Consider the following 12,065-nt stretch of genomic DNA (forward strand, 5'->3'; position numbering starts at 1 on the left):
TCTTTCCTCGTACTTGAGGGTCTTTTTGCTTTTCCACCTGCCATTTAAACATTTTCCTTGGGAGATGTCAAGCCACCGAGCCTGTGGTGTGCTTCAGCAGCGGGTGTAGAGGACACCCTGTTGTACACGCAAAACACATTGAACTCCTTGGAGATGAAAAGTCCCATATAAAAGCCAATGCTCTTTGTTTGTATTGCTGTCAGTGCTGTTATTCCATTTAAAGGAGGCAAATTGCTCAGCGAGCAGGCTCAACACACCCCGAACGCAGATGTCTCAGAAAGGTGTGTAGTGTCATATAAAATGTCCTGATGTTGGTGAAAGAAGAGCTGTTTATTACACTTCCATGCGGGAGAGCAGCTTACAGAAGCTAGTCTCTCCTAACGGTTATGAAGTTAGTCTTTTTATACAATGTAACAAAGTATTAGCACATACATCATATGACCTGCTAACTGTCGACTCAGTACTTTCCGTTCTTATGCTGGTGTAACAGAAAAACTACTCCTTATATGGGACTTTGCCAGAACACAAAACAGGATGTTACAGGTGCCACATAGACGCTATGTGAAATCATGAACGGACAGCACTTGTTACAGTATGTGTTTCCTCATGACAGGCAAAGAATATGCAGCTTGATCTGTAGGAGAGAAGTTGTTAAAAGCATGTATTCTGGATTCCTCAGGTGTGTCCAAGTGGTTGTAAAAGGGTAATGCTCTGATGACTCCATGGCTTAGCTGGTTAAAGTGCCTGCCTATTAAACAGAAGATCCTGGCTCCGATTCCCAGTGGTGCCCTTCTTCCTGTCTTGATGTACAGAATTTATCATTATGGACAGCGACATTTGGCTCGATTTAGTTTAATACAAGTATTCATTTCCTTTCTGGAACAACTTGTTTTCAAGAAATGTATACAGCATGTAAAAAATGAAATACAAAAACCTGTTAATCAGTGCAGAAGAAATACTGCTGGCTGTCAAGAAAATGACAGCGATTTTTTTTCTTCATGGCACATTTGCTACTCCATTCTTCCAGTACTTTCCTACTCTCATCACTGCTGCTCCTACTCTTTTTACTTTTTACTGATCTCTGTCAGGTAAACACTCCAGAACAGAGATCAGTTCCTCTTAAGATACCGTATGCAGGCCTGTTGAGGCTCAGATTTCTTTGTCATTACAGCGCTGTTTTAATGTGATGTGTTTTATATAACTGGGGTTTAAACTGTCACCGGAACAGCTGAAAACATAACATGATGGATGCACCACTGAGCAACAATAAACGAAAGATGAACTTCCCCTCATGTGAATCCTTTCTGCTTCTGTTACAGTGAGACAGACACAAGAGGAAGAAGAAGTAAAATAGAAGAAGAAGCCAAGCAGTGCTGAACATCCTCCTTCCAGTGAGTATGATTGACTCCCCTATACTGACTCAGTGATCTGTATATAAATCATCACTGAACCTGTAGGGCACACTGACAAACAGCACATTGACACACAGCTCTCTCTCCTACATCACTGACCCTCTCTGTACGGCACACTGATACACAGCTCTCTCTCCTACATCACTATCCCTCTCTCTGTATGGCACACTGACACACGGCTCTTTCTTACACCGCTAATGTCACGATGTGTCTTTCAGGACCTTATGCAGACAGCAGAATCTTGAGGGGAGTGAGACAAACACGGGGAAAAAGACTAGAATCGGGACTAGAAGAACAGGACAGTGTGTCGGCGGTGCGCTGGTGCTCGGGGGGGGTGTGGCCAAGGCAAACAAGTCAGGGTGAGCTAAAGTCTAGAGTCCATCCTTGACAGACATGAAGGTTAAAAGCCAGAGTGGGATCCAGTGCATGGACTGGGGAATAAAAAAGAGCTAACGGGGCCAGGCGCTCCAAGCCTCAGACCCAGATGGTCAAAAAGCCTCTCCTGGGCTCACTGGTAGGTGGGCTTCCGAGCGTCCATCTTCCACAGCTAAGCCTGGAATGGTGGGAGCATCTGGCTCTTGTAGGGAGGGGCTGGAACAGGAAGCAGGTGTAAAAAAACAGGACAAACGAGGAAGAGCCGGAGCGTCTTTAAGAGGAGGGGCTTACAATCATGACAACTAACCCTCTCTCTGTATGGCATACTGACACACAGCTCTCTCTCCTACATGACTAACCCTCTCTCTGCATAGCACAATGACACACTTTTGTTGTTTTTGGCAATACAACAGTTTATAATAATAATAATTGCTTACACTTATATAGCACTTTTCTGGACACTCCACTCAAAGCGCTTTACAGGTAATGGGGACTCCCCTCCACCACCACCAATGTGCAGTCCCACCTGGATGATACAACGGCAGCCATAATGCCCAGAACGCTCACCACACCACACAGCTATCAGTGGGGAGGAGAGCAGAGTAATGAAGCCAGTTCACAGATGGGGTTTATTAGGAGGCCATGATTGGTAAGGGCCAATGGGAAATTCGGCCAGGACTCCAGGGTTACACCCCTACTCTTTTCGAGAAACGCCCTGGGATTTTTAATGACCAAAGAGAGTCACAACCTTGGTTTTACATATTATCCGAAGGATGGCGCCTGTTTAAAGTATAATGTCCCCGTCACTATACTGGCGCATTAGGACCCACATGGACCGCAGGGTGAGCGCCCCCTGCTGGCTCCACTAACACCTCTTTCCTCAGCAACCTTAAGTTTTTCCCAGGAGGTCTCCTGTCCAGATACTGACAAGGGCTCACACCTGCTTAGCTTCAGTGTGTTGCCATTTGTGAGTTGCAGAGTGATATGGCTGCTGGCCATTAGCAGTGGGTATTGGCCTAATTCAGCCGTGTACACATTATGTTGTACTTCTCTCTTTACATTGAGAATGTGTTAAGAATTCTCTGTGTAAAGGGCTTCTAAAGAGGTTTTGTCTCATTTTTTGTAATTGTGGTTTATGCTGTATAGCAATTAGCAGTGGATGTCATCCTGTCTTTCTGACCCTCAGTCTCTGTGTTATCAGTGTCTGAAGATGAAGAGTCATCAGTAACAGCAGCAGCTCTGGTTAACCCTGGGGTTAACTGGCAAGGAGGTTCTCTCATGGTCGTCTTCACCCACATTGAGAGAGGAGCACTTTACTCTCATCACCCACCTCCATCACATCCCCCTTGGTGAGCTGCTCTTTCACTGAGAATGATTGAGCTCATTAATGTAGTTTTGCCATCCTCTCCATTGATCTGCTCTTTCCAACTCAAGCCCTTCTCTTGGTCTCTGTGGGTCCTATACTCTGTCTTCTCAGTGTCACAGTATAATTGAAATCCCTCTTTTGTAGCTGGACATTCTAACAGAATGATCCTCATAGTCTAGAGGTAAGAGAAGCTGGGGTGAGAAATCCGATTCCTTATTGCCACTCTTAGTAAATCTCTGTGGTGCCTCTGTCCCACAGAACAAGTGAGCAGACGTTTTGGTATAAGCTGTCCCCTTATTTAGAGAAAGACTGTCATTTTCACAAGGACTGTGAGTTTCTGCACAGTGGATGGTTAATTAAATTCAATTTATTTTTATATAGCACCTTGCACAACAAAGTTGCCCCAAGGCACGTAACAAAGAAAGTGACCATACATGTTGTAATACAGAACAGAAAAGACCAGAAGTCAATGGAGGAGAGGAACCAAAAACTCCTTAGTACAGAGAAAAAAAAACCTCCAGGGGGTCCAAGGTCAACTGGCTGCCCAACCCCTTTGGGCATGCTAATATTATAAAATTAAAAAATGAATAAATGAATAAGGGTATTAATCCATCCATCAAGTCTTCTGTATGTCAGTAATCCATGCAGATCTCTGTAGACCAGCAAAATCCTCCTAAACGATAGCTATATCCACAATATCCCTCTTGAATCCATGGCAGTATTGCAGCATCCAAGTCAGGTGGTGTCCAGCCCAGGTGCCATCCGGACATGTGGCGAAGAGAATAGGATAGTTTGGTCAGAACAGATGTTTCTACCTGGTGGACCAACATAGAGACACACAATGGCATGTACAGCAGCACCAGCAGCCATGGTTGCAGCAGGCTACAATGTAAGCTGTGAGTAGGCTAGGCTGACATAATAGGTTTTCAGTCTGGATTTAAATACTGAGATTGACTCGGCATCCTGAGCATGGGGTGGGAGACTGTTCCATAAGCTAGGGGCCCTGTAACCAAGGCTTTACCGCCAACTGTTATTTTATTAATGTGTGGAATATGAAGAAGACCTGCATTCTGTGAGCTAAGTGGGCGACCTGGACAGTATACATTAATAAGCTCATTGTGATTGTCTGTCTGATTCCAAGACAGAAATCAGTGTGACTGGAGAATAGTGAGGGCCAGGAGAGGTGAACTGTCATCTTAGACAGATGTGTGATCCTCACAGTTCTGATGTTTCCTCTGAAACAGAAGAAAGTTGGTATGATCATACAGGAAGAGGAACTGAGATGGGGAACTGTCGATTAGACAGATCTGTGATTCTCACTGCTCTGACATGAACTCTGAAGCAGTCTGGCCGTCTTCATCCTGTCTCACAAATGTAAATGGCAGGACATTTTCTCCAAATGAGATTACCTGGCACACATTATCTTCTCTGGGTGATTTTGAAATGATCTAGGGGACCATGTATATGTGTGACACAGATCATACTCTTTCTGAAATTAAGGCTCAGGATACATTCTCTGGAAGACTCAAACTGAAATATCTTCACCTATTTATCACACATTTTGACATCAGAAGCCACTTGTTCTTACATCTGTAATCTACAGGTTACAGAGATAGATATATACAAAACTTACTAGGCTAGAGAGGTAAAGTGTAAATTCTGAGTGGTGTTTACCTTCCCTTTTTTCCCCAAATCACTTCCGTGTTCCCTCACCTTTGGAGTTTATTTTTTTATGCTAGAGTCTTTTGTTTCTTCCAGCTGGAGAAACTAAGATAGCTGCCAGGAAACATTAAAGTTTAAAGATGCCAAAAAACTGCTACATCAGCTAGAATGGAATGGCAGCTCACCTGAAGAGGCAAGTTTACTGGAAGGTCTTATACAAGTTATCAAATGTATGTCTTACTTTGTTTAGCTGCTTCATTTTCAAAAAGGAACAAAATGACTTAATGGATTCCCCATCTGTAGAAAGATACTATGATACTTTATGATACTGCATTCAGTGTTATGCATATTATAAATACATATTATAATTATAATTATGTGTATTATTAACACTGACTCTAAACACTGGAACCCCCCAAGGCTGTGTGCTTTACCCTGTCCTTTACTCCTTATTTACCCATGATTGTGTCACCAGGCATAACTCAAACTCCATCATTAAGTTTGTGGACGATACAACAGTCATTGGCCTGATCACAGATGGTGAAGAGTCTGTTTACAGAGTCTGAACATCAGTAAGACTAAGGAGATGATTGTGGACTATAGGAAACACCAGGGAGGAGATCACACAACTATCTATATCAATGGGACTGCAGTGGAGAGGGTCAGCAGTTTTAAGTTCCTGGGAGTTAACATCATGGAGGACTTTACCTGGACCCACCACACCAACATCATGGTCAAAACAGCACGGCAGCGCCTATTCTTTCTCTGCAGGCTAAAGACATTTGGCATGCCATCACATATCCAGGCCAACTTCTACAGGTGGACTATTGAGAGCATCCTGACTGGTTGCATCACTGCCTGGTATGGGAACTGCTCCGCCAGGGATCGCAAAGTACTACAGAGGGTGGTGAAATCAGCACAGCTTATTACCAGCTGTGAGCTACCAAACATCCAGGACATCTACTCAGCTAGATGTCTTAAGAAGTCCAGATCCATTCTCAAGGACCCCAGTCATCCCAGTCACAAACTGTTTTCCCTCCTACAGTCTGGTAAACGGTACTGAAGCATTCGGTCAAAGTCCAACAGATTATGGAACAGCTTCTAACTCCAGGCAATAAGACTGCTAAATAGTCAACCTGCAGCTCCTTTAGCAAATCACCTATAATGGCTACAGTGACACAATTTTCAGTGTATTCATCATACTGCACTACTAGGACATAATATATTGCATACACCATGGACACATAGAAGCTCTATTTATATTGAGTATTGAGTTTAATTTATTCAATTTCTATCGTACTATTATGTATTATTATGTAACCTTTTTTAACTTTTGTAAATTTTGTGATTTTTAACCCCCCCCACTGACCCGGTGAGCTTGTAGAAAAGTCATTTCATTGCCAGCAACTACTGCTGCACGCTGTATTGTTGTGCATTTGATAAATAAACATTAATTTGATTTTTATTTGATTTGATTATTGTAACTTATATTGCCAGAAGCAATATCACTCTGCAACTCAGAACTGGAAACCCACTGAAGCTAAGCAGGTGTGAGCCTGGTCAGTACCTGGACAGGAGACCTCCTGGGAAACACTAAGCTTGCTGCTAGAAGAGGTGTTAGTGGAGCCAGCAGGGGGTGTTCACCCTGCGGTCTGTAGGTGTCTTAATGCCCCAGTATAGTGCCGTCCTTCAGATAAGATGTAAAACCGAAGTCCTGACTCTCTGCAGTCATTAAAAATCCCAGGGCGTTTCTCGAAAAGAGTAGGGGTGTAACCCTGGAGTCCTGGCCAAATTTCCCATTGGCCCTTACCAGTCATGGCCTCCTAATAATCCCCATCTATGAATTGGCTTCATTACTCTGCTCTCCTCTCCACTGATAGCTGATGTGTGGTGAGCGTTCTGGCGAATTATGGCTGCACTCGCATCATCCAGGTAGATGCTGTACATTACCTGTAAAGCACTTTGAGTGGAGTGTCCGGAAAAGCGCTATATAAGTGTAAGCAATTATTATTATAAGTATTGTAGCGGTTTAGCATGGGGGCTATATAGTAGGGCGGAGGCTAGGAGACAGCCCCTTCCCTTCGTGTCTGTGTTAGCGAAGGTGCAGCTCTGTAACCCCTGTCCTTGTGTGTGTACCTTTCCCGGTTCAAGTTCAAGTTAATAAATGTGTTCAACCATATTCCCTGAGTCCCATGCCTGCTCGCACCGAAACCCGAATTCGTTACAATATTATTATTATTTACAAAATTGTATTGGTGGGTTTTGCTGTGCTTATTTTCTATCAAAGGAGTTAAGGGATCAGCTGATGAGCACAGCTGAAACTCTTGTGTATTTTAATTAAAACGTATTTTGAACATACAACGTACATAAAACCCCACTGCATCGAGAATAATGCTAACAAGCACACAGTTAAAAAAAAAAACACAAACACGGGAAATACACTTATTATTACATGGAATTCATACCCACGAACAGCGGAACTCGCAGGCGGTTCACTTTTCCTGACTAGGTGGTGCTAATAGGTGCAGTGAGGTTTATTTTTGGTTGAAGAAACTCCTCTTTTCTTTCTCAGCTCCGCTCCTCGCTTGTTTTGAAGCTGAAGCAGCGCCAAGAAATGACGTCATCATATTACGCGACTGTGTAGGCATTTCACCTCGTGGCAGATATTGATTCCGCTGTTTTAGATCAAAATAAAGATTAAACCTCCTCAGCTCGTCTTTTTTGTCAGTAAATTAGTAAGAAAATGGCTAATTTCCTGTTAAATCTGCAAACCGAGCTTCACTCTTTCATGGAGGTTTTGCTGAAATCGATCGTGTGTGAAGTTTCCGATGTTTTCCGAAACAGGATGTTGGACTGCGAGGACGCGTTTCAAGACAAACTTCGCAGCATCTCCCAGATTCTGGTGAGACGGGCCGTGTTTAACATCACACAGTGTGTGGAGGACAGTGTCGGGAGTGAAATGTCGCAGCTGAAGAAGGAAAACGAGAGCCTGAAGTGGAGATTGCAGCTGTGGGAGAAGGAGTCGGGAGCAGGAGAAGATCAGGGACAGACAATTCAGGGTACCCAGAGGCTTTCTTGTGATATTACTGCAGAAATAAAAGAAGAAATGGTCACGAAACTGGAGCTGTCAGGTCAGTGTGGTGACTTGTATGAAGTTAGTGTCTGTGTGTTTAAAACCAGTGTCTTTAACTTCCTCAATGGTGATAATCTGGTGGAGAGATGCAGAGTGAAGTGGGAAAGACTTGTGTGATGTTGCAACGCGATTCTTTACTGGAAACTGAACTGTTGTTGTCCGGTTATGGCGCTTAAAACACCTGCAATTACAGTAATAGGACTGAAAACATCTTCATAAACACAATGACTTTAGGAAACACGTCCTAAAATCAGGCGTGTCAAACTGTCGGTACGATGGTTTAGTTTAGAAATAAATGCCATAAATAATCGACCATTGCAAATTTTTTTGTTTTGCAATATCCGTGTGTTTTCAATCCGTGTGTCTGTAACTTCCTCTCCTTTGTTGTCTGGTTTCGGTGCAGAAAACAGCTGCGATACAGTAACAGGGGCGAAAACACCTCGTTCAAACTTAAAATGACTTAACTCACATGCGTTTTTTATTAGAGAAGCGCTGTAAATTAGGGTGTCAAACTCCCGAGGCTGAAGTTGGCTTCTTATTTGCGTTTTTCATTCCACCATAAATGCTGCTGCTATGACGTTATGTCGCCTTTCGCCTGTAGATGGCTTTCTACAGTCTGTTTTAAATGTACTAATCCGGATGGATTACATATCCTCAGAAAAGTGGAATGTGTAACCAAATAGTGACTGTCCAAATTGCATTTTTGTATGAAACACATTTCAGAAAATCTAAAACCAATTTTCAAAACTCACAACTACACAAACTGGCATATTAGACAACGAGTAAATAAGACAAAAGCAAAACGTGAATTCACTGTCACTTTCTGTATATTTACCACGACCTTGCCTTCTGATCATTTTAAGTCTCAAATTATTGTATTTTACAAGACATTTTAATATAGCAGCATTAAATGGGACATTTAGAATATGGCATATGAGAATATATGGTTAACTGAGGATGAGAAAAGGATGATGCTTATTGCTATGAACCTACCCCCTGGTTATAAAAATGTCTCAAAATACTGACACTGAGATATGAGAGACAATATAGCAGACTATAAAAATACTTAACTTCAGGAATTTTTACTGTAGCATTTTTTAAATATGACCCTCTGAACATGACCTATGAGAATGCATTGGGAAAAGCTAATTGCACTTTCTGCTGTATTGCTATGGCCCTCCCTCCTGATTATAAAATCATCTCACAATTCTGACACTGAGGTGTGAGAGACAATGTAACAGACAGTCAAAACCCTGAAGTACAATAAAATTTACTGTACCAATTTTAAAATATGAGCCCGTGAACATGGAATGTGAGGATTTATAGTCAACAAAATAGCGCACCTTCTGCTGATTTGCTTTGTCCCTCCTTCCTCATTGCTAAAACATCTTAATATTGGAACACTAAGGTAAGAGAGAGAAAATCACTCATCATGTACATTTGTAATTACAACACCTCACTGTTGCATTTCTGCATTGTGACATTCTGAACATGGCATGTTAAAGTATATAGGAAACCTAGATCAGGACAGGCTAACTGCAATTCATAGTGATTTGTCATTGTCTTACTTTCTGAATGAAAAACATATTTTTTCAGTGATTATGACACTTTGGTATGGCATAAAATAAGCTTCAATGCCAGAATAAATAATCATGGAAAAATGCCCACAGTGGACATTCATAGTTGTGATTATAGGAAAGTTATATATCAGATGTTTGCTGTGTCAGCATGCGTAGGCTGCAAAGGAACAAGAAAAGGTTTATTCTATGTTGAAAAGAGAAGGAAGGAAACAACTTTAAGCTGTGGAGCCTTCTTCAGGTTTAAGAAAGATAGGGCAATCAGAAAAAATAATTATCTTTTTATCTTTGCTGACTGTAGTTTATCTTTGATGGCAACTTAAAAAAAGTTAAGTAATGGGTAAGAGCTCCACATCATATTCCTTTTATAATTGTAGTGCCAGAAAAAACGGCATCTGCTGAGCCTTTGTGTGTTGAAAGTCGTCTTTATTCATATGCATATGGAAGTCTTGCGTCGTGTGGCACAAGACTTCAAAGAAAATGCTTACAGCGCTCTTTTATACAGTGAAACAAATGAAACAAGATACACTCCCACATGATTCTCTACTTGCATTGTGGCTATATACAGTCATTCTAAAAAGCTGACCATTACAGATATATTCTTTACTGCTGGCTTGAGTGACAAGCAGCCCCTTCTGCTGAATAGACCATTTGTTCCAGGAGAGGTCACTCGGTCATTTCCCTGAGAACAGCTGTGCGTAAAGATATCATGTGCTTATGTTATCTTTTGAGACCAGATATCCTGAGACGGATTTAGTAAAATATAAGTAAAAGATACATAGTTTAAAAGATATAATGCAAATTTTTGGTTAATTCCCTCATAACTAATCTCATCAGGTCCCTCAACTCCCAGCTCTACCAGTTTCTCACTTCAGAGTACAGTGTTCTGTACTGGTCTGTCTAGGAGCTATAAAATCCCTGAGTTTTGAGATGCAGGATAAAGTGAATATCAGGGTGTCTCTAGTGTTATGTACTGGTCTGTTTGCTGTTAAATCAGAGAAGGATAAAAAACTCAATGATCTTATACTCAGAAAAACCATCAGCAACCCTACTGCCAATCCTAACCTTGTTGTTACTATAACCCCTGAACTTTCGCTTTTGCAGGATGAGCAATCTGTTCCCGGCAAAAGCCTCAGTTTTTTACTAGTCCCCAAGAAGCTGGACATCCCGCAAACCCAAGTCGACCTCAACCGCTTTACCGAAGATTATCTTTGCTGACTGCCCTATCGTTCTTAGACCTGAAGAAGGCTCCACAGCCGAGAAGTTGTTTCCCTTCTTCTCTTTTCAACATGGAATAAACCTTTAATTGTTCCTTTGAAGCCTATGCATGCTGACGCAGCTACCCACCTGATATATAACATTTCTATAATCACAACTATGAATGTCCACTGTAAGTATTTTTTCCGTGATTATTTATTCTGACATTAAAGTATAATTTATGTCATTATGGAGTGTCATAATCACTGAAAAAAGACGTTTTTCATTCAGAAAGTAAGACAATGACAAATCACTATGAATTGCAGTTAGCCTGTCCTGATCTAGGTTTCCTATATTTTTTAACATGCCATGTTCAGAATGTCACAATGCAGAAATGCAACAGTGAAATGTAGTTATTATAAATGTACATGATGAGTAATTTATTTCTCTCTTACCTTAGTGTCACAATATTAAGATGTTTTAGTAATGAGGAAGGAGGGACAAAGCAAATCAGCAGAAGTTGCGCTGTTTTGTAGACTGTAAATCCTCACATTCCATGTTCACAAGGTCATATTTAAAAAATGGTACAGTAAATTTTCATTGTCGGTTACATTGTGTCTCACACCTCAGTGTCAGAAGTTTGAGACGTTTTTATAATCAGGAGGGAGGGCCACAGCAATACAGCAGAAAGCACCATCACCATTTGCGAATGTATTCTCTCATGCCATGTTCAGAGGGTCATATTTAAAAAAACGGTACAGTAAAAGTTCTTGTACTTCAAGGTTTTGACAGTCTGTCACATTGTATCTCACACCTCAATGTCAGAAGTTTGAGACGTTTTTATAATCAGGAGTGAAGGGCACGGCAAATCAGCAGAAAGTGCAATCACCATTTGCCAATGTATTCTTGCATGCCATGTACAGTGGGTCATATACAGTAAAAATTCCTGAAGTCCAGGATTTTGATAGTCTGCTCCATTGTCTCTCACACCTGAGTTTTAGAATTGTGAGACAATTTTATAATCAGGTGGGAGGGCCCTAGTAATAAGTAGAAAGTGCAGTCACCTTTTCCCAGTGTAAGTTCATGTTATTGTGAGTTTTTAAAATTGGTTTGCGATTTTCTGAAATATATTCCATGCACAAATACAACTAGGACAGTCGCTATGTATTTGGATATTCCCTTTCACTGAGGATATCTACAGTATTCCTTCTGGATTAGTACTGACCAAAGAGAGTCAATTACAGGTGAAAGGCGATATAACGTCACTGCAGCAGCATTTAAGGTGGAAGGAAAAACACGAATAAGTAGCCATCTTCAGCCTCGTGTCAAACTCACATTAACTA

The 12,065-nt window shown here is 41.5% G+C and overlaps 1 protein-coding gene and 1 long non-coding RNA gene across 3 annotated transcripts in view; one reads left to right on the top strand and one right to left on the bottom strand.

The window, feature by feature from the left end:
• Positions 1-3,502: 3,502 nt before the first annotated feature.
• LOC148665496 (uncharacterized) lies at positions 3,503-7,445 on the bottom strand. The gene is made up of 2 exons (XR_015936564.1): positions 7,281-7,445; positions 3,503-3,968 (listed from the first exon to the last, which is right to left on the bottom strand). It is a non-coding gene; the product is annotated as an uncharacterized LOC148665496 (long non-coding RNA).
• The window catches only part of LOC148665497 (uncharacterized), a 40,587-nt gene continuing 35,961 nt past the window's right edge, over positions 7,440-12,065 (top strand). The window contains exon 1 of one of the 2 annotated variants that reach the window (XM_088631619.1): positions 7,440-7,946. In XM_088631619.1, the coding sequence (XP_088487745.1) occupies positions 7,559-7,946 (388 nt within the window). In that variant the 5' untranslated portion in view covers positions 7,440-7,558. The remainder of the gene's footprint in view (positions 7,947-12,065) is intronic. The other variant, XM_088631620.1, reaches the window with a different exon arrangement.

Source organism: Lepisosteus platostomus, chromosome 5 (genome assembly GCF_059453375.1).
Source record: "Lepisosteus platostomus isolate fLepPlt1 chromosome 5, fLepPlt1.hap1, whole genome shotgun sequence".
NCBI lineage: Eukaryota > Metazoa > Chordata > Actinopteri > Semionotiformes > Lepisosteidae > Lepisosteus > Lepisosteus platostomus.